General features: G+C 47.4%; 1 protein-coding gene across 1 annotated transcript; it reads left to right on the top strand.

Annotated features, from left to right (window-relative positions):
- The first annotated feature begins 432 nt into the window (after window positions 1-432).
- Window positions 433-21,436, top strand: LOC140727669 (alpha-tectorin-like). The gene is made up of 9 exons (XM_073045349.1): window positions 433-1,051; window positions 5,206-5,405; window positions 6,318-6,698; window positions 7,568-7,842; window positions 9,297-9,565; window positions 12,832-12,951; window positions 17,662-17,846; window positions 19,752-19,909; window positions 21,184-21,436. Exons 1-9 carry the CDS (start codon window positions 433-435, stop codon window positions 21,434-21,436), a joined length of 2,460 nt encoding a protein of 819 aa, XP_072901450.1.
- Window positions 21,437-21,575: the final 139 nt, after the last annotated feature.

Below are 21,575 nucleotides of genomic sequence, written 5' to 3'. Positions count from 1 at the left end.
AGGGGACGTGCACCTATGTCCTGTCCGAGCTGTGTGATGGTCTGTCCAACCTAACCTACTACAGGGTGGAGGGAGAGAACGAGAACCGCGGGAGCGTGGCCGTATCGTTCGTGAGACTCGTCCGTCTGCTGGTCTACGGAACTGAAGTTATCATGCTGAAGGGGACTACCAACTACGTCCTGGTAAATCGGTGGGAGAATAACTGTTTCATTTCATTAATTTTAGCTCGAAATAGTTGGAATTCCTCCTGATGCCGGACGCTCTCTGGGCACAGAGTGATTGGGATTGAATGTTTGGGGTTTGATGTGGGACAGTGCGATTCGTTTCAGGGCTGAATGATAAGGCAGTTGGGAGAGCGCGGGTCATGGGTTTAGTTTGTGGACTGACAGTGCTGTGGGAGGGAAGGAGGCAGTGGGATGAGTTATGGGACTGATGCGGGGCTGTGAGATTTGTCGTGGAACTGATACAGTCCTGACGATTCTCTTGCAAGTGAACGGGACCCGGAGTTCCGTCCCTGTCTTCCTCGAGGATGGCCGACTCCACGTCCGGACCGCCGGATTCACTATGAGGGCGACAGCGGACTTCGGACTGACTGTGACCTACGATGGCTCCCATCGCGCCTCGATCACCCTGCCCGTATCCTATCACGGAGCCGTCTGTGGGATGTGCGGGAACATGAACGGGGACCCAGATGACGACTTGCGCACGCGCAGCGGGAACCTTACGACCTCGCCGGGTATATTCGGAGCCAGTTGGAGGGTGGACGGAGGGGACGTATGCCGGAACTCTTGCACCGACAGGTGCGGAGATTGTACCGAGGCGGAGCGCTACTCGTTGCCGTCCTCCTGCGGCCTCCTCCGAGCCCAGAACGGCCCCTTCCGACATTGCCATGCCGCTATCGACCCTCGGGATTTCGAGCAGAGCTGCGTCTATGACCTCTGCGCCACCGGCGGCCTGGAGGCCAGCCTCTGCCAGGCTCTCTCCAGCTATGCCGAGGCGTGCCGCTCAGCCGGGATGAGGCCAGAGCCCTGGAGGACCGAGACATTCTGCGGTAGGGTCCGCCTGTCGGAAATATCACGGTCTTACAGTGCGGAAGCCCTCGAGCTCTTGATTCCCCAGCTCCGGGGGTGGGGGGGGCGGGGTGGTACTGCATGCTTATACTCTATCTATGCCCCATTTATGAGTATTCCTCAGTTTCTATGATCCGGTGAATAAAGTCCCAACCTGCCCAAACTCTCCCCATATCTCAGGTCTTCGAGTCTCGGCAACATCCTCGTAAATCTCATCTGCTCCCTTTTCATATTAATGACATCCTTCCGATAGCAGGGTGAGTACAACATTTCTAAAATGGCCGCAACAACATCTTCCATCTCAACTCCTCTACTCAGTGCCCTGGCTGACCGCCTTCTTCTCTGCCCTGTCTACACGTGTCACCATTTTTAGGGAACCAGGTACCTGTACTTCTAGGTTCCTGCATTCTACAACGCTTTCCAGCACTTTAACGTTTACTGTGAAAACAGTGACCTCCTTTGTCTTCCCAAAACGGAGAACCTCATACTTATCCGAATTAAACTTCACTTTCTATTCCTCAGCCCACCTACCACTCCAATCTTGTAAATCCTCGCATTAGAACTATGCCTTCTACAAATCATTGATGTAGATCACAATGACAAACTTTGAAGTCGAGAGTCACAGCACAGAGCTCTGAACACCACCAGTCCCGGGCTTCCAATCCAAGAAACAACCAACACCCTCTGCTTCCTACCGCTGAGCAATTCTGCATCTAATTATCCAGCTCTCCCTGGATCCCATGAGATCTCTGGGGTGACAGCGAACTAATCACTGGAATGAGTGGAATGTCTCGCGAGGTTTTGTTACAAACATTGGAAACCTACAGCACAATACAGGCTCTTCGGCCCACAATGTTGTGCCGAACATGTACGTACTTTAGAAATTACCTCGGGTTACCCATAACACTCTATTTTTCTAACGTCCATTACCTATTCAGGAGGCTCTTAAAAGGCCCTTCGTATCCACCTCCACCACCATCACCGGCAGCCCGTTCCACGCACTCACCACTCCCTGCGCTTTTTAAAAAAAACAACAACTTACCCCTGACATCTCGTCTGTACCTACTTCCAAGCTCTTTAAAACTGTATCCTCTCGTGTTAGCCATTTCAGCTCTGGGATTAAGCCTCTCACTATCAACATGAACATTGCCTCTAATGATCTTATACACCTCTATCAGGTCATCTCTCATCCTCCATCGTTGCAAGGAGAAAAGGACAAGTTATCTCAACCTATTCTCATAAGGCGTGCTCTCCCATCCAGGCAACAGCCTTGTAAATCTCCTCTGCATCCTTACTATAGTTTCCACATCCTTCCTGTAGTGAGGTGACCAGACCTGAGCACAGTAGTCCAAGTGGGTTCTGAACAGGGTCCTATATAGCTGTAACATTACCTCTCAGCACTTGAACTGAATCTCACGGTTGCTGGAGTCCAATACGACGTATGCCTTCTTAACCACACAGCCAACATGCGCCACAGCTTTGATTGTCCTATGGACTCGGACCCCAAGATCCCTCTGATCCTCCACGCTGTCAAGAGTCTTGCCATAATCTACCATATTCATATTTGACCTTCCAAAATGAACCACCTCATACTTATCTGTGTTGAACTCCAATTGACAATTCTCAGCCCGGTTTTGTATCCTATGAATGTGCTGCTGTAACCTCCACAAAGCAAGGACACCTTGGATCCCATGCTTCCTTACTTTCTCAATAAGCCTTGCATGGGGTACCTTATCAAATGCCTCCTTAAAAACCCTATACACTACATTACATTGTTTGAATTTTGGGGGATTGTATCTGTTGGAATTTAGAAGATTGAGAACATTCTTCATCATTATATCCATCTGAGCCATTCCCATTTGCCCGCTTTTGACCCATGTAGCGCCAAGCATTTTTTTTATCCACAAACCTGGGCAAAGATTGTTATTGTACAAACCTCTACCACTTCCTCTGGCAGCACGTTCTAGGCACATACCTTCCTTTGTGTGGAAAAACCCGACCCTTAATCCTTTTCCCTCTCACATTCATCATGACAAGACATTCACTCATACCTGCCTGCGTTTGGCCCAATTCCCTCTCAGTTTCTCCTATCCAAATGTCCTTTTTGATTGCACCCCGTCTATCACTTTCTCTGACAATTGGTTCCACACACCCACCACCCTCTGCGTCCACTCTCTTTCCACTCTCACTTTAAACCCTTGCCCACTAGTTTTAGACTTGCCTGTCCTAGGGGGAGAAAAGGCTGTGACCACCCGCGTTATCTGTACCCCTCGTGACTTTCTAAACGTCTGTCAGGTCACCCTTCAGCCCCGGAACGCCCCACCTGAGCCTGCCCAACCTCTTCCTCTCCACTCAGTCCATCGACTCCTGCTAAGGTCCCCATAAACCTTCAGAATCAGAATCGAGTTTATGGTCACGGAATAAATCATGACAATTGCAGTTTTGTGAAGCAGTGCAATGAAGGCATAATTATTTATTCTGCTACAATAATAAATAAACAGTGCAAAGGAAGCATGGTAAAGTAGTGTTCACGGCCAATCAAAAATCTGATGGCGGAGGGGAAGTAGCTGCTCCTGTAACATTGCCTGTGGATCTTCGGGCTCTCTACCTCCACCCCTCATAGTAGTAATGCGAAGAGGACATAAACCGGATGGCAAGGGTCCTTAATGATAGATACTGTGCGGCACCGCCTCTTGAAATATCCTTGATGCGGCCGAGGCTTGTGCCCGTAATGGAGCTGGCTGACTCTACAACCCTCTGAAGCCTCTTGCATTTTGGCCACTACGCGAGCTCATTATGCAGCTGTCAGAATGTTCTTCACAGTACATTTGTAGAAATTTGCCAAATTCGTTGGCGACACGGCAATGACTTTTCCGAACGCCTTCCAGCTTCCAGACCAATGGCTGCTGAGATTTACAGGTCAACCTTGTTGGAACAAAGAGACTGTTTCTGTGCTGTGTTAGTGCGGTAGGTGACGAAACGAGCTGACAGAGTGGACAGGTACACGGCCGGGAAAGGTTTGGAGGGATACGGGCCAAATCTGGGCAAAATGGTCGAGTTTAAATGGGCGTGTTTCTGCGTGGCTTCACGGGTGTCGGGTACAGCGGTCTGCGGCATAAGTGTGGGTAAAGAAGATAAATGCTGTTGAATTTTTCCTAAGGCTCCGCTTCCGCCCCACACCCCTATACGACAGCAGCTGCGCTTGACGAACTTACTGGCGACCGCCTACCGCTCCCTCCATCTTCTGTGATGTGTCAGTCTACATTGAGGGTTCAGTGCTGGAGAAGCTTTGAATACCTGGACGGTTCACCTATCGAGTGACCTTTCCTCGGCCGAACACAAAGAACACAGGCGTCTTTACTATCTCGGTGGTTAAGAATGTCAACGGATATTCTAAAACCTCTACAGATGTCCTGACTGGTTGCACCACGGTCTGATACGGCAATTCGAATGCGCAAGAACGTAAGAAGCTGTAAAGTAGTGGATTCAGCTCAATACAACACAGGCGCATCCCTCCACACAATCGGTAGTATCTGCAGGAGTTGCTGCCTCAAGAAGGCAACGTCCATCGTCAAAGATCCCCACCATCCGGGCCACGCCATCTTCTCTCAACTACCAATGGGCAGGGGGTATAGAAGCCTGAAGTCCCACACCACCAGGTTCAGGAACAGCTACTTCCCTTCAACCATTCGGTTCCTGAACCAACCGGCACACCCCGATTCACTGCCTCAGTATAACAACTTTGCATTACAATGGACTTCTGTTGTTCTGATTGTGTTCTATCTTGTCGAGTATGTTTTTTTCTGTTGAATTTTGTTTATGTGATGTTGACGTGAGCCTGTGATGTTACCGCAAGTAAATTTTGCATTGCACGTGTTTACCTCGCCGTCTTGGTAAAACAGCCAATATAATAAAAGACCCCGCCTCACGAGGGGAACTTTCTATGGACAATGGTAATAAATCAGGGAGGGGCATCGGGAACACGCTGAATTTGTTTAGCTTCCGGGGGAATCAGGGGCACGGCAAGCTTTCTTGGCTTCACCGAGGCAGCAAAATGTATAGAGTTCATGTAGAGAGGGTTTGAGAGCATTGCTCAGAGCGTTGGCGAGGTTTATTCTGTCGTTCCCTCTTCCAGGCATCCGGTGTCCGGCCAACAGTCACTATGAGGCGTGTGGGAATGTGTGCGACCGGGATTGTGTCTTCAATTCCTCCACTTTACACTGCAACGAGTCGTGCTCGGAAGGGTGTTTCTGTGATCCGGGATACTTCCGCGACGGGAGCGAATGCGTCCCCCGGGGTCGCTGCGGCTGTTTACATCACGGTGTCTACATGAAGGCAAGAGAGGGAGTCAAGCAGAGCTCAGTCTCGTCGCGGTCTTACGCACAACTGGGCCCGTGAACCACGGTGGCCCGAGGCTGCGAGATTTTCCGCACACATTTACATACTCATTCTTGCTCTCTCGCTCACACTGGCTCTGCGTCTCTCCCCCTCTGCCTCGCTCCGCGTGGCGCGCGCTCCCCCCTCTCGCTCGCTCCGCGTGGCGCGCGCTCCCCCCTCTCGCTCGCTCCGTGTGGCGCGCGCTCTCCCCCTCTCGCTCGCTCCGTGTGGCACGCGCTCTCCCCCTCTCGCTCGCTCCGTGTGGCACGCGCAACCCCCCTCTCGCTCGCTCCGCGTGGCGCGCTCGCTCTCCACTCCTCCACTCTCGGGATCCCCCCTCGCTCTGTTCCTCGCTCTCTCTGGCTCTGTGTCGCGCTCTGTGTCTCTCTCGCTCTCTCTGTGTCACGCGCGCGCGCTCTCTCTCACTCTCAGGCTTTCTGAACCTGTCGCTCGATCTCGTGCACTGTAGCTAAAGTACACATACATTACCTATTTCATCCACACATACACGTATACAAACTCGAGAAAATTTGCAGGCAAATCCTAAACAACACACAAAATGCTGGAGGAACTCAGCAGGCCAAGCAATATGTATTTAAAAGAGTAAACAGCCAACGAGTGTCTCGGCTCAAAACGTCAACTCTTTTACTCTTTTCCATGGATGCTGTCTGGCCTGCAGAGTTTCTCCAGCATTTTGTGTGAATTGCTGTACACGTATGCAGTTTCCTCTCTCACACCCACATGCACACATTGTGTTTCGCACACACTGTCTCTAACAGGCACAAACACATGCATTATCTCTGCGTCTCACGCTCTCGCTGCAGTGGCTGTCCTTCAGCCAGGAACTGATGTTGTTCTGTCTATTTGCAGTTGGGAGAGCGAAGGGTGTCTCCGGAGTGTGCAGAGGTGTGCCAGTGCTCCCAGGAAAGAAGGGTCCACTGCGTCCCCTTGCGCTGTGGGGCCGGAGAGATATGCACCATCCGCGGTGGCAGGAGGGGCTGCTTCACCGCCCAGGCCCTCTGCACCGTCACAGGCGGAGGGGCCCACCTCCTCAGCTTCGACGGCCGACCGGCCCGCCTCCGGGGTCACTGCACCCACACGCTGGCCGAGGTCTGCTGCAATGCCTCTGCCCCCTGGTTCCGAGTGACGACGGAGAAGTGGCAGGAGGGCGAGATGGCAGAGGGGGTCACCCGTGTCAGGGTCCAGCTGGTGGGCGCCGACTTCGTACTTGAGAGGGGAAGGCCGCCGACGGTGAGTCGCGAGGGGTTAACCTCGAAGAGTCAAGCAGCGTGGCGAGTAGCGTAGTGAGTTTAGTGAGTAGCGTAGAGTAGGAGTTGGACTAGAGTGTGTGGAGAGGAGAGAGTCGGTAGCATAGACCAGAATACTGAGTGTCACAGACTGTAGCAGTTATTGCATAGAGTATTGTGCAGCGTAATGCAGCCCGCAAGGGTTGCTAAACTTCTGGTGTCAAAATAGGATGGCAACTACTTACCAACACTTTGGTTAATGTGGGAGGAAACCGGGGCATCACGAGGAAACCCATGGGCTGCAAGCGCGTGAATTGAACCACGATCAGTGAGGCTGGTAGTGTAAAGTGCTGCGCTGACCTTTACACTACAGTGCTTGTGAATGTTGTGTCTCCGATGCTCGGTGCCTGTGATGCTGAGCCAGATAGTTTCTCTTTGCACCCGTGCACACATGGGCTTGAGCATCCGACAATAAACACGAAATTTATGGGATTGTGAGGAAGGAGCTTCAATCTGTATCTGATCCCAAGAGTGTGCGATGGGACAGTGTAGAGGGAGCTTTACTCTGTGTCTGACCTCAGGCGTGAGCCATAGTATGGTGTGGAGGGTGCTTCACTCTGTGTCTGACCCCAGGATTGTGTGATGGGACGGTTTGGAGGGAGCTTTACTGTGTCTGACCTCGGGCATGAATATAGGACGGTGTGGAGAGAGCTTCTCTCTGTGTCTGACCCCTCAAAGTGTATGATGGGATGGTGTGGAGGGAGTTTCACTCTGGGTCTGACCTCAGGTGTGATTGATGAGACGGTGTGGAGGAAGACAGAATGGTATCAAGTGGACAACCAAACTAACTTCTTATCTTGCTTTTCTGCTCAGATGAATGGGACACTCATCTCTCTCCCTTTCACCATCCCCTCCGTCGCCAACGTATCCAGTGTGGGTGATGATGTCATAGCAGTCACAGCGTCCCAGCTGGAAGTGCCTTTCGACGGGGAGGGGACCATCTTTGTGAGGGTGGGGCCGTCCTACGCTGGCTTCCTGCGTGGGATGTGTGGCAACTGGAATGACGATCCTTCTGATGACGATCTGGAGCCTTCCAGAAACGGCAGCGAGCCCGGGTATCTCTGGGGAATCACCAGCAGCTCTCAGAGGTGGGAATGGCCTGCAGAACACTTGTCTATACAGTCCCATTTGCTTAGGGAAAGCATCGTAGAACATGGAACTGTACAGCCAGGATAGGCCTTTCAGCCCACAGTGTTGAGTCAACCTATTAACCTACTCCGCGATCAATCCATATGAACTTTTCCTATCCAAGGATTTGTCCAAATATCTTTGGAAGGTCCTTGTTGTACCCGGTTCGACCACTTCCTGCGCCAGCTCCTTCCATTCATCGTCTGTGGAAAACTTGTACGTTTAAATCTTTCCCTTCCCATCTTAAACCGCGCCCCCTGGTTTTAGACCCCAGCGGAAAAATGTGACCATCCACGTTATCTACACCCTTCATCGTTTTATAAACCTCTATGTCACCCCCTCAGCCCCCTTGGTGAAGGCTGATACGATATGTGCATTTAAGAGGCTCTTAGAGAGAGACACACATGAATATACAGGGATATGGAAATTGTGTAAGGAGAAGGCTGAGTGCAGTTTAATTTGCCCCGCACACCATCTTTGAACATTCTTCCTCTCGCCTTAAATGCATGCCCTCTGATATTAGATATTTCTAGATTGTAGGAAACCATTCCACTTGTTCACTCTTTCTATCTCTCCCGTAATCTCATAAACTTCTCTCCGCTCTCCCCCAGCCTCGGCCACTACAGAGAAACCAACCAAGGTTAGTTCAAATTCCCCTTATAGTACATTTCCTTTGATACAAATAGCATCCTGGGGAACTTCTTCTGCACCTTCTTCGACGCCTCAAAATCCTTCCTGTAATTTGGTGACCAGAACTGAATGCGATTCTCTCGACCAGAGTTTGATACCTACATACGATGACTAATAAAGGCAGGCCTGTTGTCTGCATTCTTTACCTCCCTATCAAACTGTGCAGCTACTGAACAGCTTCCAGGGAGATGGCGGTTCTGTCCCACAAACCAGAGATCCGGGGTCAGTGGGTTAACCAATCACTGTAAATTTTCACCTAGTGTCTGGGTAAGGGGAGAATCTTGGAGGTGGGGTCGGGAGGAGAGAGTGGATGAGAATGTGAAGGAGAAGGAAATGGGATTAGCATCACTGAGTGTCGGAGGCATCATGTTGTACAGCACAGAAACAGACCCTTTCACCCACCACTGGAGGGGTCAACTCTTTGTGTGTCTCTCTCTCTTTCCTCCCTCTCCTCCCTCTCCTCTCTCTCTCTCTCTCTCTCTCTCTCTCTCTCTCTCTCTCTCTCTCTCCCTCTCTCTCTTACCCTCTCTCTCGTGGTCTCTTTATTTCTGTCTCTCTCTCTGTTTCTTTACTTCTGTCTCTGTCTCTTTCTGTCAATCACTCACACACGCATGGGGTATCTCTCCTTCACACACACTCCTTCACGGGTGAACGGGTCTCACGCAGCCAAAGTGGCCTCATACCATAACTGGCTTGCCTTACACTGAAGTTTGTTTTCCTGTAGATGTGAAGATAACTCCAATGTGACCGAACCTCGGTGCCCCCAGTCTCCCTCTTTTGAGTCCCAGTGCTCCATCATCCTCGACATCGCGGGACCCTTCGCTGCGTGTCACCGTCGTCTGGACCCTGAGAACTATTACAGGTCCTGTGTGTACGACCTGTGCCTCCACGGCTCAAATGGTACACGGCTTTGCAGAACCATCACCTCTTACGAGAAAGGATGCATCCTCGAGGGAGTGCATGTTCCCGCCTGGCGCAATCCCAGAATTTGCAGTAAGAACTGTTTTCGTTCATTCCTATGTTCTAGAAAAAGAAAGTCTCTTGCTACATGAAAGAGGGGTGTGGTACGAGAGGGCATAACTTCAGGTGCAAGCGGCCTGGGGAGGAATTCTTTTCAATTTTATTTTGGTCAGGGTGACCTTAAGTCTAGAAACTAATTTAAAATAGAAAGAATGGACAGTACAAATTTTGGTATTTATATAAAACGGTAACTGTGGCATAAGTGAACGTGGGAACTTTTAAGATGAGAAGGGGTAAGTAATAATAGGTTGTGTGGATATCACTGAGGCCTTTAGTGACTATTTTCTGTTGGGTTTCACAAAGACTCGTCTAACATGCCAAAGACAGGCGGTATGGCCGCAATGGGAAGGGAGAACCTCGATACAGTCATTGACACTAAAGAGTGCAGTGATCAACAAACTCGTAGACATGTCCGCTGGTCCCGGTGGGATGCATTTAAGGACACTGGAAGAATAGGCAGAAGTTATAATCGATACATTTGTGATAATTTACCAAAATTCCCTGGACTTTGAGCAGGTCCTTCTTATCAAAGTCAAATTAAATTTAATATTAAAGTATGTATATACCACATGAGATTCAATTTCTTGCAAGCTTTACATAAAAAGGAATACAATGGAATTTATGAAAAGTTATACATAAATAAAGACTGACAAAGAATCAATGTGCAAAAGATGACATATCTGTGCAAATACAAAAAAAATCATCTGATAAATGACAAATGATAAAAATCGATGGATTCTAGTCAATTGAGACACATCAGGACCAGTACATTTTAGCTTAATTAAGCATCTGTCCCTCTTAGCTGAAGTTTCATGGAAATAATTAAAATGGTATCAAAAGATAAACTACCATTTAACTGAATAACATATTATGTATTTAAGTGAAATATGGAGCAAATTAGAACTCTACCAATACTACTACAGCACTATAAAGTTGTGTACTACTTCCTAATAGTTATCAATGGAGGAATTCATCCAGAGTATGTTTGCTTTTGATTGATTTGTAAATGAACAAATTAGTGTACTTTTCTGATCTTGGTCATTGGTGTTTCTGTACCAGGCTGTGATGCAGCCAGTCTGGATACTGTCCACTGAGTACCTATGGAAGTTTGTGAAAGCTTTAGAAAACAAGCTGAATCTACACAAACTTCTAAAACAATAGCGACGTTGTCGTGTCTTTTTGATGGCATATATTTCGTGGTTCCAGGGCAGATACCTGAAATGATAATGCCAAACAACTTACAGTTACTGACCCTCTCCACCTCTGATCCCTAATGAGGACTGCTTCCTGGGCCTCAGGCTTCTTCCGCATGTTCTCAATAATCAGCTCTTTGGTTTTGCAGACATTGAGTGAGAGATTGTCGTCGTGGCACCATTCGGCCAGATTTTCTTATGTTCTCATGCAGGTCAGAGAATGGTGAAGAGTTCACTCTGAACAGTGAAGGACAGGGTCCTGGGAAGCATTGTTGCTCAGGCAGGGTTTCCCAGATCCTAAACACCCTCTGGGAAGGGAGGGACTATAAAAAAAACCATTCCTCCGAACCCATCTATGCTCTCTCTAAACTTTTAGACATCTCTGCTCTGGAGAGAAGGTTACTACGTCTGATCCAGGAAGGACAGACCCAGCCTCTTTTGGCTGAACAAGCTGCACTCATTATGTTTCTCATCGAGTTAGTGGAAGCAGGCCCTTCAGCCCAACCAATCCATGCAATCCACGGTGTCCAGACCAAGCTAGTTCCATTTTCCTGCACTTGGTCTGTATCCCTCATAAACCTTTCCGATCCGTTTACCTTTCCAAATGTCTTTTAAAAGTTGTTATTGTACCTGCCCTCATCACTTTCACTGGCAGCTCACTTCACATATGCCACACTTTGAGTAAAATGGTCGTATTAAATCTTTCCCATCCCACCTTGATCCTCTGCCCTCTAGTTCTCGAATTCCCCGAAAAAGGGGAAAAGACAATGCCCTCACCCTGTCTATCCCCCTCATGGTTTTGTCACCCACAAAAAGCCACCCTTCATTCCCCTACACTCCTCGGAATAAACTGCGCAGTACAGGCCCTTTGGCCCATGGTGCGTCCTGGGCTTTTATGCTACACGAAGAATCATCTAACACTTCCCTCCGATATAGACCTCCATTTTCTATCATTCATCTGCCTATCTAAGAGTCTCTTAAATATCTCCCGAGTACTTGCATCTACTACCACCATCCTGGCTGTGTATTCCACACACACACACACACACACACTAGTCACTGCATAAAACAACTTACGTTTGAATTACCTCTGACATCTTCCCCTCACCACCAATACGTTGCTCCAGACACCTTAAAATTTTGCCCCCTCGTATTGGAAAAAGTCTCTGGCTCTCTACTCTATCGATACCTCTTATCATCTTGTACACCTCTATAAAGTTGCCTCTCATCTCCCTTCACTTCAAAAAGAAAAGCCCCAGCTCTCTCAATCTATCCTCATAAGACAATGCTGTGTCAACTTTTTAACCTACCGCACTGTCAATATAACCATTCCCTCCCACATTTTCCTCCATTTTTCTTTTCATTCATATCCCGACCTAAGAGGCCATTAGATCTCCTTAAAGTATCTGCCTCTACTGCATTCCAGCAGTGTATTTCATGCATTTACCACTCCTGGTGTAAAAGCCCACCCTTCTGCCATCTCCCCTAAACTTTCCTTCACTTGCCTTAAAACAAATGTCATCTGGTATTAGCCAGTTCCACTCTGGAAAACGTCCCTGGCTGTCCATTCTATCTATGCCTCTTAGACACCCCTATTGTGTCACCTCACATCCTCCTTCATTCCAAAGAGAAAAGCATAATTTGCTTTATCATTCCTTCTAGGACATATTCTCTAATTCTGACAGTGTCCTGGTAACACTCCTCTTCCCCCTCTCTAAAACTTCTGCACCCTTCTTATAATGAGGTTGCCAGAACGGACCACAGTTCCCCAAGTGTGGTCTAACCTTGAATACCTGTGATGCCGTTCTTGGGGGAATGTACTCCGCGGTCTCTCTGACTCGGTGCAACACTGTTTAAAGTTCTATTTAACCTTGTGTATCACTCCACGATCCACGGCGGGTAGAACATTTAGCCAGGTTTGTGTCAACATTGAGTGAGTGAGTGTGTGCGTGTGTGTGTGCGCGTGTGCGTGTGCGTGCGTGCGTGTGTGTGTATACATCGAGGTTTGATTCTCTCGGTGAACTAACGCCCTGGTGTTTTCCTCAGCGATAACCAATCCCTGCAGAGATCAGCAATGCACGGCGGAAGAGTGGTGTGGAGAGCGAGGGGGCAATTACGGGTGCTTCTGTAATACGACAACCAATCTCGCCAATCACCGCGCTTACGGTAATAGAGCAAGCTCTTCTTCCTAAATTACGGTAGCTTTGTTTGCTATCGAACAGCTGATAAACTTGCAATTATATATATTCATTACAGGAAGTACTGCAAGGCTGACGGAGGCCGATAGGGGACACGTTACTCTGGAAGTAGCGAGAATCAGAATCGCGTTAATTACCATTGACATTACTATCCCGTGAACTTTGTTGTTTTGCAGCAACTATACCGTGCAAGGCTTAAAAATGTTGCAAGTAGCAAAAAAAATAATAACCAGATACCGTAGTATTCATGGACTGTTCGGGAATCTAATGGCGGAGGGGAAGAAGCTGTACCTGAATCTTTGAGAGTGAGTCTTCAGGATCATGTACTTCCTCCCTGATGCTAATACCAAGAGAGCATGTTCCAGAGGGTGTGGGTGCTCAATGATGGGTGCCGCTTTCTTGAAACACAGCCTCTTGAAGATGTCCTCAATAATGATGGAGGCGGCTGAACCTGTAACTCTCTGCGATACCAGGCTGTCAAAGCCTAGTGTATTGTCATGCACGTGTGCAGTGAAAGGCTTGTAACATCATCATAGACAATTAGCATCGTATAACCACAGAGCTAGATTGAAATTAAATACATTGAAAGCGGCGTTCAGAGAAAAATACAAGCTAAGCATAAATTAAACTATATTTTTAGAAGAAAGAACACAATTAGCACAAGAAATAAAGCCTATTTTAGTGTAAAGAGCAAAGTGCATGCATGCACAAGTGCAACATGAGGTAGAGGAGAAGAATTAAACCATTTAGCCCATCGAGTCTGCCATTCAAAATAATTATTTTCTTTCATCTTCACTCTCCCTCCTTCCCTATATAACCCTCAAGACCCCCTACCGATTATGAATCTAAAAATATTTACCTTAATTACACTAAAATGTGGAACAAATTGGACCAATTATCCACCTGCTGGCTGAAGAAGTTTCACCTTATCTTATTTCTAAAGACTCTGATGCTGTGCCCTCATAGAGATGGAAAAATCACCTCAACATCCATGCTATCCAGGACTTCCACTATCAGGCATTCTCAATAAGTTACACCCCCTTCCCCCATCCTTTTGAACTCCAACAAGTACACGCCCAAAGACATCAAACGCTCCTCATACATTAAGCTTTTCATTCGGTGATCCTTCTTGTGGATCTCTGCTGGACCCTCTCCAATTTCAGTACATTCTTCCTTAGATATGGGGCACAAAATTGCTCAAAATATTCCAAATATGGTCAAGCCTGTGCCTTGTAAATTCTCAGCAGTAGATTTTTGATTTCGTATTCTAGTCATACCCTGGTTTCAAAGTTCAAAGTAAAATTATTATCAAAGTGCATATATGTCATCATATATAACCTTGAGATTCATTTTTGTGGGCATACTCAATAAATCCATAATGGAATATTAGACATAACAGAATCATTGAAAGATCCCACCAACTTGGGCATTCAATCATCGTGCAAAAGACAACGTTTATCAATCTATCAATCAATCAATAAATAGATAGATTAATTGATGGATGAATGAGTGAATAAGCAAACAAATAGATTAAATGATAGATGGCTAAATAAATAAATAGATAAATAAATACATCCATACCAAGAACATGAGATGCAGAGTCCTGGTTAGTGGGTCCATTGGTTGTTGGTATGTTTCAATGATGAGGCAAGTGAAGATGAGTGAAGTTATCCCCTTGGCTTCAAGAGCTTGATGATTAAGCCGCTCAAGGGCATCGTTGTTTCCATACCAGGCCGTGATGCAGCCAGTCAACATACTATCCATTACACATCAAGAGCTCAGACTTCCACACAAGAAATCCAGAATGTCCCCATTGGCTATCAATGATTCTTATCGATGAACCATTGAGAAAGCTCCTATTTGGATGCGTCACGGCTTGACAGTAACTACCCTGCCTGAGACGGCAAGAAACTGCACAGAGCTTTGGACACAGCTCAGTACATCGCAGAAACCGGTCCCCCCTCCACGGAATCTGTCTGCACTTCTCACCTGTTCAGTAAGTCAGCCAACATAATCAAAGACCGCACCTACCATGGACACTCTCCCTTTATCCCCCACCCCCAATGAGCAGGCTCAAGGACAGCTTCTACACTGCTGTTAAAAGACTATTGAATCGTATTCCAGTATGACAAGATGGACTTCTGACCTTGCATCCAGCTTCATCATGACTTTACACCTTATTGTCTGCCTGCATTATACTTTCTCTGTAATTGTCACAGTTTATTATGGCTCGCTGTGCTTTTCCCTTGTACTCCTCAACGCAGCATTGCAATGAAATAATGAACACGAGTAAGTCTGAAGGCACTGGAAATCCAAAACAACTCGCACAAGATGCTGGAGGAACTCGGCAGGCCAGGGAGCATCTGTGGAAATGTATCAACAGTTGATGTTTTGGGCCGAGGCCCTTCTTCAGATCTGAAAAAGAAGGGGGAAGACACAAGGTGGGGGAGTGGAAGGAGGACAGCTAAAAGCTGAAAGGTGAATGAAGCCCGGTGGGTAGGAAAGATAAAGAGCTGGAGAGGAAGGAATCTGATAGGCAAGGAGAATGGACCGTAGGAGAAGGGGAAGGAGGATGGGACCGAGGGAGAGGTGATAGAGATACGAAGAGGTAAAAGGCTAGAGTGGGGAATAGAAGAAGAGCAAAAATTGGATATTCATGACATCAGGTTGGAGCCTGTAGCTCCTCCGCCCTGAGGGTGATCTCATCTTGGCAAAAGAAGAGGCCGTGGAGTCCATGTCGGATTGAGAATGGGAATCAGAATTAAAATGATCGGCCACTGGGATGTTCCGCTTTTGACGGACGGAGAGTTGGTGTTCAACGAAGTGGTTCCCCGGTTTACAACGGGTGTCACCAATGTAGAACCGCATCAGAACACCGGGCACAATAGACGACCCCAGCAGGCTCACAGGTGAAGTGTCGCCTCAGCTGGATGGACTGTTTGGTACGTAGGGTGAACGTAGGTGAGGGAGGAGGTGAATGGGCAGGTGTAGCACTTGGGCCTCTTGCAGAGATAAGTGCCCGGAGGGAGATTGCTGGGCAGGGCTGAATGGACATGGGAATCGCAGAGGGAGCAATCCCTGTGGGAAGTGGGAGAGGTGGGGAGGTGGTTAGTGATGGGATCCCTTTGGAAATGGGGGACATTGCGGAAGATGATATGTTGGATGCAGATGCTCCAATGAAATGTTCTGTATGGGTGGCATGTAAAACAAAGTTTTTCTCTGTAGGTGGGTTGGTTAGTTGATGACATTGATGACAATTACAATTGATGACATTACAATTGTTGTGTTGTGAACAGTGAAGAGGTTTTCCAAAAGATGTAGCAGGATATAGATTAGTCACAGATCTGGGCTGAGATTAATCCAGGCAAGTGTGAGGTGTTGCACATGTAAGGGAAATGCAGACAGTTACTGGCAGGGCCCTTAACAGCACATATACACAGAGGGACGTTGGGATTCAAGTCCATCGCTCCTTGTATGTGGCAACATAAGAAGACAAGTCGGCGAAGAAAGCAAATGCCATGCTTGCCTTCATCAGATGGGGAGGAACACACGAGTGTGAACGTGGCACATTGCAGCTGTCTAAAACTTCGGTTCAGCCACACTTGAAGTGTCGTGTGCAGTTCTGCTCGCCCCACTGGAGTGAGAATGTGGAGACTTTGGAGGGAACGCTGGCTGGATTAGAGGGTTTGCGCTATATATAAAGCAACGGTGAACACACTTGGGTTGTTTTCTCTGGAGCAGTGGAGGCTGAGGGGAGACCTGATAGTGGTTTATAAAATTATGAGAGGCATATATCGAGGAGTCATCTGGCAGCTTATTACCAGGGTTGAAATGTCCAACACTAGAGGGAATACATTTAAGTTCAGAGGAGATGTGCGGAGTAGGTTTTCTACACAGAGCATGGTGGGAGCCTGGAATGTGCTGCAGGCAGAACGGATTCGTGTTGGATACAGACGTGAGGCTTGAAGGCCCTGTTTCTATGCTCTTCTGTTCCAAGGTTAATGTTCTATATTCTAGTTCTATGCTCTGTGTCTTTTGATCTTTATTCTATATTCTAACTATATATATGATCGATTACCCCATCTGGACCAGTCTCTTCACCCACTCGGTAAAACACCAACCGTGTTCTCAATAATTACGTGCGCAAGAGACAGGCACCCCATCAAGGAATTGAAAATGGTTTATGTACTGAGATACAGTGGACAATCGATACCGATCGATTCATTACACAGTGCACCATCCTCTGCCTGATCTGAGGAGGAACAGAGAATTTCCAGGGTGGGTGGGGTCTTGGATTACGCTGGTTGCTTTACCGAGGCAGTGAAAAATGTAGACAGAGTCCTGCATGGAGGAATCTTGTGGTTATGGAAAGAGCAATTGTGGCACAGGCCATGATGCATCCATTCATGGTGCAGTGATAACATCAAGAACATCTTTGAGAGATGATGCCTCAGGAAGGTGGTATCCATTATTAAGAACCCTCATCGGTAAACATGTGAGAGGTTTAATGGGGCATGTCAAATTTCTTTACCCCCTTTGAAGGACCGGAAGGTTGGTGAGCTTTATTGTCCATGGTGTATGACTGGTTGTACCTGGACAGGCTATTGGTGATGTTCACTACCCAACAAACTGACCATGTCAATCCTCAGTTACTGACGCAGATGGTTTTCCTTTGCAGACTACAAGCTGACATGCAGTGGCGACAACAGCAGCATCTCGTTCGCACGCTGCTTTTTATTCAGCGATGGATGGGCGTCTCAATCTCTTCACCTGAATGATCCCAACTGCAAGGCCCATCTCGGCCACGGGAGGACTGTTTTCACTTTCAATAGTCATCAAAGATCCTGCGGCTCGAAACTCAAGGTAATTATATACCAATTACATATTGATCCTGGTAGCCATCGCTTCAATTCCACTTGCCATTCCCACACCAACATGCCTGTCCATAGCATCCTCTACTGCCAAATGATGTCAGACCCAGGCTGAAGAGATCTGGCATGTCCCCGTCGACCATTACCAGTTTTTATCAATGCACTAACTTTCAAATGCAGTCTGACCGGCACCTTATAAAGTCTAGGCCGTACATCCTTGCCTTTATATGCTAGTCCTTCCGCAGTTTGACTTAACAAAAATAGATCTGGCATGTCCCCGATAACTTGTATCCATATTTATCGACGCCTCATGCAAGCATCCTATCTGAATGCATTATGGCTGGCGATGGCAATTGCACTGACCGTAACCGCAAGAAACTTTCAAAGAATCATGGACAGAACTCACAGAAATCAGCTTCACTCTGTCCAGGATTCCCACTGCCTTGGCAAAGCATCCAGCATAATCAAAGACCACTTCCCCACAAACCCCTCCCCCCCCCCCCAGAGCACGGACATTCCCTCCCATTCCCTCTCCTCCACTGTCCCACTGGGCACCCTGAGTGCACAGCTTCCATCCTGCTGTTATAGGACACAACGCATTGGACTCTTAGCGGACTCTTAGCCTCACAATTCTGCAGTATGTTATTGATACTGCACAAACCGCCGCCACTGGGCTATAAACGTGCAGGAGCAGTGTGGGGTTAAGTGCCTTGCTCAAGGACACACGTGCTGCCTAGGCTAAGGCTCGAACTTCACATCGCTAGTCCAAAGCCTTATCCACTTGGCCACGCGTCAACACGTTATTGTTTTACCTTGTAATGATCTTACCCGTATGAACAGTATGCAAAACTCCTAATGGGGTGGAAGTGCGGGTGTGCCGCCTTCATGACTGTGGAATGAGCTGCTAGAGGAGGCGGTGGAGGCAGGAGCAGTACCCGCATTTGCGTGTCATACGGGCACGTATTTTCATGAGCCGGACATTGAGAGGTATGCGATTAACGCATGATTAGTATAGTGAGGAATTACGGTTGACATAGACGCAGTGGGCTGAATCTGTGCTGTGCAATTCAATGACAATGATTTCAAAGTATGCTGGAGTGTGCAGTTCCAGAGATGTTTAGGAATTGCTTATCCCACTCCTATTAAGGAGGAGATGCCGTAGCGTCCACGTCAGGACCGCTAGACTGAGAACAAAGTGACCTGCCTTCCCCAGAAGTCAGGCTGATCAACACTGATTAAGCCACCCCACCACTACATCCACTTTATGTACATACAATCGGTCTATGTACAGTATATAAGACCACAGGATATAGGAGGGTGGTCAGGCCGCTCGAACCATCGAGTCTGCTCCGCCATTCCATCATGGCTGGTTTATTATCCCTCTCAACCCCATTCTCCTCCTTTCTCACCATAACCTTTGATGCCCTTTCTAATCAGGAATCTATCAACGTTCACTTAAAATACACCACATAACTTGGCCCTACAGCTATCTCTAGCAATTAATTTCACGGATTCACCACCCTCTGGCAAACTGAATTCCTCCTCATCTCTGTTCTAAAAAGACATCCTTATCTTATTGGACGCACAAGCAGATGAGTACATTGTGTTTTACGAGAGTGATTTATACTTATATTTTTGTGTCTTCAAGCTTATTCTGTGTGTGCATGTCAGTTAGCTGCATTGCATCAAGAGTAACAGTCATTTCGTTCTCCTTTACGCCTATGTACTGCAGAATGACAATAAACAATCTTGAATCTTGAAACACTCAGCAGGTCAGGCAGCATCTGTGAGGAAAGAGGGACAAAGTTAATATGGGCACTCAAGCATGGATGAGGTGGGCCGAAGGGCTCACTTCCATGCTCTGTGACTCAATAATATGATGTTTTCTAACAACTAGGCAAATAGAACACACTTTATACATTCCAACACCGTCCATGGAAATAATGGTGCAGAAAATGGAATTATTATAAGGAACCGGACACTGTCGATAGAATTCTCCTGCACAGTCCCGTTGACAATTAATGTATCCATGCCTTTGGGAAGCGTTGTGATGAGGTAAGGACTATATATCAACTGGTGCATCATTGTCAACAAATTTCATTTTTATTAATTTTCAACAGATGTTGGGTTTCATTGACAGGGCCATTATATTTTTTACATTATCCCTGACTACCTCCCTTTACAAGGTGTGAGTGAGCCACCTCTTTGGTGCAGTCTTTGTGGGGAATATAGTCCCATGGTGGTGTTTGTGGTAGGAAGGTACCCCGAGGTTCAGATCCAACAGAACTGAATGAATGGCTGATAGATTTCCGAGTCAGAAAGGGAAGGGGTGTGTAGAATCCTGTGGGAGGTGCTGTTCCCCTGCCACCCCCATCCCCACTGCTCTTATTTACTGAGCAGGGACAGCTGGGAGGAGTTTTCAGAAAGGGCTGTTAGAGTAGCCAAGGGTGAGTAACCATGGTGTATTCTGTCGAATACCCCCAGTGTGTGCCAGAGGTGGAGGGAAGGATTGTTCAGGGGGCTGGGGACTGGGGTGCCAATGGAACGGGCGCCGATCTTAATTAACATCAGAAAACATCCCTTGACCCCACTATCTCACATCCCAACAATATACGGGCTCAGTGGGGTAATTTACCAGCCCCGGAATAACGAGGCATGTCATTAAAACTGAGGTGTGGTATTTCTCCAGAATCAGAATCAGGTTTATTATCACCCTGACTCAGCTGACATGAAGTCTGTTGTTTTGTGGAAACAGTGCAGTGAGAAAAAACATAAATTATACGAAGAAACAAATTGTGTAAAAATAGACGAGAAATGTGGTGGGGAGAGGAGCTGGCTGAGTCTAGAACTGTCTGATAGAAGTCCTTAAGATGATGAAAGTTCCGGAGTATCTTTCTCTCCAGGGTCAAAATGTGTGATACCAGAGAAAGGAGATGTGAGAGCAATCTTTTTACACAGAGAGTGGTGCATGCCTGGAATGTGCTGCCAGGGGAGGTGGAGGCAGATACGCTAGAGGCATTTAAGAAGTCCTTAGATGGGTACATGAAAATTCAAGGACTGGAAGGATATGGACATTATATAGGAAGAAGGGATTAATTTAGTTGGACATTTATTTAGTATTTTAATTGGTTTGGCGTAACATTGTGGGCCAAAGGACCATTTGCCGTGCTGTACTGTCATATGTTCAATGTCCTATGAAGGGTGAGGCAAGATGGATGTTCCAAATACCCGACTTCTCAAATGTTACTGTAGTTCTTTGTCGTAGTTTCATCATTGTTGTACTGCCCTATGTTCTGTGATTTCAAGCAAGTCTTCCTTTCATTAAACAGCATTGTAAACATCGCATTGCCTACCGGCATCGAGCGCTTCGAAGCGACAATGATCATGTACCGCGATGCACAGTACAGCCAAGCCTACACCAAGACTCCCATCTTCCTCGAATTCGGGAGTAAGGTTTACATCGGGATTCACGTCCGGGACCTTGATGCTGACCAGTTTGTAGCAACACTGGAGAACTGTTGGTCCACTCCCATAAGTGACCCGTCATCACAGGTTAAATGGGGACTTGTAACCAATCAGTAAGTACGTCACGGAGGAAGGGAGTGTTGTACTGGTTGGGAGAATGGGGAAAGAATTGGCAGATGGAATACAGTGGCGGGAAATGTGGTGTTTTGCACTATTTTTCTTCTTAAGCCCGTCATCACCACTGGGGCATAGGATG

The sequence above is a fragment of the Hemitrygon akajei genome, chromosome 1, assembly GCF_048418815.1.
Source record: "Hemitrygon akajei chromosome 1, sHemAka1.3, whole genome shotgun sequence".
NCBI lineage: Eukaryota > Metazoa > Chordata > Chondrichthyes > Myliobatiformes > Dasyatidae > Hemitrygon > Hemitrygon akajei.
This window is presented reverse-complemented; position numbering and strand designations above follow the sequence as displayed.

What these genes read in the sequence shown, in the direction of transcription:
- LOC140727669 (XM_073045349.1), top strand. Translation starts at nt 433, where the DNA reads ATGCGGGGCTGTGAGATTTGTCGTGGAACTGATACAGTCCTGACGATT. An exon ending in ATCACCAGCAGCTCTCAGAG is followed by an intron (nt 7,843 to 9,296) that starts GTGGGAATGGCC and finishes GTTTTCCTGTAG; the next exon opens with ATGTGAAGATAACTCCAATG. An exon ending in CCTGCGGCTCGAAACTCAAG is followed by an intron (nt 17,847 to 19,751) that starts GTAATTATATAC and finishes TCTAACAACTAG; the next exon opens with GCAAATAGAACACACTTTAT.